The 6,109-nt window shown below is 39.0% G+C and overlaps 1 protein-coding gene across 1 annotated transcript in view; it reads right to left on the bottom strand.

Annotated features, from left to right (window-relative positions):
• FYCO1 (FYVE and coiled-coil domain autophagy adaptor 1) overlaps positions 1-803 on the bottom strand; it is a 49,030-nt gene extending 48,227 nt beyond the window's left edge. The window contains exon 1 of the mRNA XM_042472232.1: positions 702-803. Coding sequence (XP_042328166.1) covers positions 702-721 — 20 coding nt within the window. The 5' untranslated portion in view covers positions 722-803. The remainder of the gene's footprint in view (positions 1-701) is intronic.
• Positions 804-6,109: the final 5,306 nt, after the last annotated feature.

Genomic DNA, 6,109 nt, shown 5'->3' with positions numbered 1-6,109 from the left:
AGTAGGAGTTGGATTGGTATGTTGTGGAGTTTGAGAGATCTAGTATTGTATTATAGCACTGTGAATAAAGAGCACTTTGGGGACTTTTGTTTCTCTGGTGGTTTATCAGAAGAAGCTACAGCATCGGTGTGCTGTGTGTCCCTGGAGGTTCCTGCATTGCTGCAGTTCCTGGAAGACATCCAGTTGCTGTCATCCCAACTTGGACTTTGGAGCCACGCTTCGGCTTCTGGAAATTTGCCAGCTCTGCTCCAAGGGTCTGATTTAACCCCAGGACTCGTTGGAGTTGTTGACAGTGGTTGTTGGACCCCAGCAGTTGCACTGACATATATATATTAGCCATGGATATGGAGGGCCAACTGTATATACTAAATAAAACCAACTCTCCAACGGACAGTTTGTTTGCCTCCACGACTTTATGCCAACAGGCAGACATTTCTATTATTGGAGGCCTTAACCTACAAGTTGATCTGTGAATCTACTGAAATTACTTGGATATTGTTTTTATTGTTTTTGTTAATGCTTGAGTGTTGATACTTGTTTTTATGCTTTTACTGGCTCTATACAGTATTGTGGTTTAGTTCTATCACATGTTTTACTGGGATGATACTACTGTTAGCCATCTTGAGCAGCAGTTAGAAAGACTGAATATACATTTAACAAACAAAAGAAATCAAATATATAAAAGAGCAAAGGGCATTTACCTTGTAACTTTGGTATTCATAAAACACTGTTGCAAAGTATCTGCAAGTCTTTGGTGCACTAAGGAGTAACGGAGAAATGCCCTTCCCTTGCCAAGGGAAGTTCTGAGCTAGAAAAAGAGAACAATCACAAACAAAGAAGTAATACAGTTTGAGGAGCATGTGCATGACTCAATCATCTGCAAAACCAGAGTTTACCATTAACCATCAGCAGGAAATATTACTTTTTTGTACTATCATTCACAGAATCCTCCAGCTAACATGTGGCCATGTCTAAAAAGATCTTTAAAAGTAAGTTTTCCAAGATGTGGTGTTCTCTTATTTTATATAGACCGGGCCACAGTTGCTACACTACCACTGAACTCAAACCAGGCCCTTTTTAAATACAGTGGTGCCTCGGGTTACGAAATTAATTCGTTCCGCGGCACCGTTCGTAACCCGAAAAGCCTTCGTAAGCCGAATTGCCATAGGCGCTAATGGGGAAAAGCCGCGGTTCCTTTTAAAATAGCGCCGAAGTTTTTTCGTAACCCGAAAAAACATTCGTAACCCGGAACAATTATTTCCAATGGCATTTTTTCGTATCCCGAAAAATTCGTAACCTGGGTATTTCGTATCCCGAGGTACCACTGTAGAGGGATCACTTGCTTGGGTTTCATACATGAAACTCAATCAACATTTACAAACAAACAGTGCGGTAACTCATGGTGTCACCCCCCCCCCACACACACACATTGATCCCCTCCCATACCACACCATACAGAATCCTTGGTAATGTTTTTTGTACTAAAGTTACCCATAAATTGTAATTCCTGTATATTACTAGACATAATGGTAATACAGTCAGCCCTGTATGGATTTTTTATATATGGATTCAAGCATACATGGTTTGAAAATGTTCAAAAAAAGTATACATTTCAAATATCAAACCTTGATTTTTCCATTTTGTTATAAGGGACACCATTTTGCTATGTCGTTATATTTAATGGGACTTGAGCATACATGGATTTTGTTATCCATGGGGGATCTTGGAACCAAACCCCAGCGTATAACAAGGGTCTACTGTAGCCATTTCATAAACAACTAGCAAAATTAAAATTACAGCGGGCCCTTGGTATTTGCAGGAATTTGGTTTCAGGACCCGCTATGGATACCAAAATCCATAGATGCTCAAGTCCCATTATGTAGTAAAAATGGTGTCAATTACATAAAATAGCAAAAAGTTTTTTTTGGAATATATTTATTTTTGTAATATTTCCAATCTGTGGATGGTTGAATCCATGGATAAAATATTCTGTGGTTATGGAGAACTGACTGTATACCTTTAAATTACAGTATCATACATACATATATTTACACATGAAAAGTTTCATGTGCTGAAAGTGAAAATTTGGTAAAATGCGATATTTTTAAAGAAAATTTTAAAAGATATTTAAATTTAAAAAATATATATATTAAAAAATTGAAATTTTAATTAAAAAACCCTGGAGCCTCTCCTTTCTCCTCCCACTGATCTTTAGCTCATCTCTTCCACATTTTAAAGAAATGTCACACCCTGCACCCACTAGTGACACCACTATACAATATGCTGGATATTGCTAATTGTTGTATCAGATTGTGTGTGTGTAAGTTTTAATCATATATTTTATTTTAATCATACTTTTTTTGGACTATAACTTTCTACAGTCCCAAAGCCTCCATGTATATGGGTCACACTGACTGTGGGATTCTGGGAGCTGTAATCCAAAAATAAATTCCCCAAGTTTTGAATAATATTTTCTATGTAGAAAGTATTTTCATCTGGTGCCCAAAGCTCTTTTATTGAGTTAATAATAATGCACAGCAGGCTATTATTTGTATATTTATTCAGTGACAATAAATCTCCATAATACCTGTGTCCCCCTACTACAAATGTAATGACTGAAAAATGGTAATTCATCTAAGATTTTCTTGGGCTCACATTTGAAGGAGGGACTTTCATTCTGTTAGCTTATTTTCTTAACTAGTATACTGCTCTAGCTCTTTGTCCTTATCCCTTCCTAAGCTGGTATCACCATGATAGTCTAACTCCTGTTTGTGTGCACAAGATCTAACTCTTCATAAGAGACTTAGCAAACATGTCTCTTAACTTCTTTGAAGCATCTTGTTAACTAATCAAATCAACTGATTAACAGCAAGGGTCTGATAAAGAATTTTCAAGGGATTGTGCCTTATTATCCTGTTTTGAATTTCAAAAGGCTGAGACGGGGAGCAATTTTAAGAAGAAACAAACCAGAAGTCAAGTTGCTAGTGTATTTCACCCAATTCCAGCTGTTATGCTTTAAGAAGAACAGTGACAAACTATTGCTCATCTAGAAGAAGGTGGCCAAATGGAGTTTAGAAACCAGTGAGGTTCAAAGGGTTGAATATTTTTATCCTGCAAAAAAGATTAAGGAAAGCCATGATAGCTGTCTTAAAATATCTTTAGAGTTGCCATGCAGAAAATAGGTCAGATGCATCCATTTGCTCCAAGTCTAGAATCAATAGGTCAAAATGGAAGCCTATGAGATTTTGGCTGGATGTTAGAAGACTCTTCCTAGGCTGCATCCACACTGCAGAAATAACCCAGTTTGACATTACTTTTACTAACAAGGCTCAGTGCTATGGAATTCTGGGAATTGTAGTTTTCCATGGCACTGATAGAGAAGGCTAACTGCCTCACAAAACTGGCTTAGAAAATTCCCAGAATTCAATAGCATAGAGCTATGGCACTTAAAGTGGTGTCAAACTGGATTATTTGTACATTGCGGATGCAGCCCTGATGGTAGGATCTGTTCAACAGTGGAACATACTTGCTTGAAGAGACAGTGGACTTCCCTTTGGATGAGCTTTTTAAGTACAAACTGATTGAAGGCTGTCAGGGTTATTGTAATTGCAAGATTTCTGCCTTAAACAGGTACTAGATCAGATGAGTTACAAAATATCTTTCCAATTCTAAAACCCATTCTGTGATATGTTATGATCTGATCTGATTCTAAACCCTGACAGGCTATTTGTCTGGAGTAAGATACAAGTCTCTTAGAGAATAAATAAATAAATTCAAATTTGGTATATTCTGCCATCTGCAGGCCCATCACTGAGTCTACAATTTGAAATACTTGTTTGAATGAAGAGGAGTGAAGCTGTCAATAGGAACTTGCAGGATATCAGGCAAGAGAGAAGATCAGACAAAATTTTCATGTGAACCAGGATAGGCAGAAGGCCATTGTTTCAATGCAGGAATATGGGTGTTATTGTTATGTGCCTTCAATTCCAGCTTATGGCGATAGGGTTTTCTCGGCAAAATTTATTCAGAGGGATTTTATCATTGCCTTCCTTTACAGCTGAGAGTGTGACTTGCCCAGGGTCACCAATGGTTTCCATGGTTGAGTGGGAATATGAATTCTAATCATCTGGAATCCTAGACCAGTACTCAAATCACTACACTGCACTGACTCTTGCTGGAACATGGGGCCAGCCAATAAAGCAAACTGATACCAAGAAAGCCCTACTCATTGTGCTACAAATTCAACAGTTATAAGAAAGAAAGGCTTTAAAAGAAGGGTAGGCTAGTTCACAGAGAACGAGTCTGTCTTGGAAAACTAGGTGTGATAATGAAATGATGCCATAAGCTTCAGAGGCAATATGTCATGATACCCACTTACTTGGGGGGTGTCATAACTCACCCTGGATGAATCCCATGAAGAGCAGGAAGATGTCATAAATCATTCCATGAATGGCCCAGTTGAGAAGGAGGAAAGGGCAGTGTGCCTGGAAGCTGATTAGAATGCTCTCTGTGAGTCTGCAGAACTAGCAGACACCACAGACAGAGAAGAAAGCATGTACCTGTCCTTCAGTGAATGCAGGACAGGTTGCCATACCCAGCTCAGATTAAATACTAAACACCAAACTGGCAGACCTTTACTCTGGTCCAATGTAACTCTTCTCATATTAGAAATTATAATATCTCAAGAGCTTCTTCCCTGCTTGTACTTACAAAGGCTTACACAGCCTTGTCTGTATGTCCAGACTGACACTTCCCTACATTTGCAGCTCTTCTACCCCTATATGCATCCATTTCTTCCAGCAACTGCACACTTTCTCCCTTTCTACTCCAAATGCACAGAACTGAGTTGCAGGACATCAGCTCAAATGCCTTTTTCACATCTGTCAGATATCACCTCAGAGTCTACTTTCTCTGTGAAGTCTTCGCCAGACCTATTCAATAGAAAAATAACCTACTGCAACCTTCCACCTCCATCATCCTCACAGCTATGATCATACTAGCCATGGTCACTGGAGTTGCAGTCTAACATCTCTTGAAGGTAACTGATTGGAGAAAGCTGATTTGCAGCAGCTAACTGTGTTATTGTCAGGAAAAAGCCACATGGGATATATAGTCACAAGAAATATAATATGTATATGAATGTATTTGAAAGTAACATGACACAGCAAAAGTTATTGAATTGTCACACAGGTGTTGTAAGTAATGTAATTAGAAGGTCCTGAAAGCCAAGGACATATGAGGCAATGACAAAGTGAAAAGGTGCAAATTGACATCACCTGAAAGTCATTGAGTGGACAGTAATGTATGATGCAATGTGAGGTCTAGATTGAGCCAAGTATGGTATGTCAATCATAATGTATGTACACGCCCAGGAGGTGGCAACTGTATAATGAATAGAGAGACAAATGTCTATATAAGCAATAATGTATGACAATACTTTTTGTGGGTATTGAGGAGTATAGTAGTGTGAGTTTTGTGAGTAGTGAATTGTTTTGTGCATAGTGTATATATTAGAATAAAAGTAGATCTTTTTAAGAAGACTACTGTGTTGACTGGTGTCTTGAGAGCTGAACAAGAACCAGCAGACTCCAGAGAAGATTGGAAGACATCTTCAGCCAATTCTCAGAGCTACTGGTCAAACTGGTTGTTCTTCCGCTGACCAGGGGGGTGAGAGTGAAAGCCAGGAGAAGAGCTGCAACTCCCATCATCCCTAACAGTTATCACTAAAAGAGTTGCTCATTTTTCCCTATTTGACCCATCTCCCTCTCCTGAATTTGGGCACAGACCTCTGCTTTTGTACAGTGGTGCCTCGGGATACGAAATGATCGGGTTACGAAATTTCCGGGATACGAAAAAGTTGGATTGGCAAAAACTGTTTCGGGTTACGAAATATTTTTCGGGTTACGAAATTCATTTCGGCGTGAAATTCAAATGCTGCAAAGTGCAGCTATAGGCTTTCCAGTGCTAACGGAAAAGTGTTTCGGGTTACGAAATTTTCGGGTTACGAAAGGAATGGCGGAACGAATTAATTTCGTAACCCGAGGCACCACTGTACTTTGAACAGGCACTGTGTACAACATAGTTAGCCCTGGGTTTTGTGGGTTTTTTT

The sequence above is a fragment of the Sceloporus undulatus genome, chromosome 6 (assembly GCF_019175285.1).
Source record: "Sceloporus undulatus isolate JIND9_A2432 ecotype Alabama chromosome 6, SceUnd_v1.1, whole genome shotgun sequence".
Classification (NCBI taxonomy): domain Eukaryota; kingdom Metazoa; phylum Chordata; class Lepidosauria; order Squamata; family Phrynosomatidae; genus Sceloporus; species Sceloporus undulatus.
The sequence above is the reverse complement of the archived record's forward strand: the minus strand, read 5'-3'. Positions and strand labels throughout refer to the sequence as shown.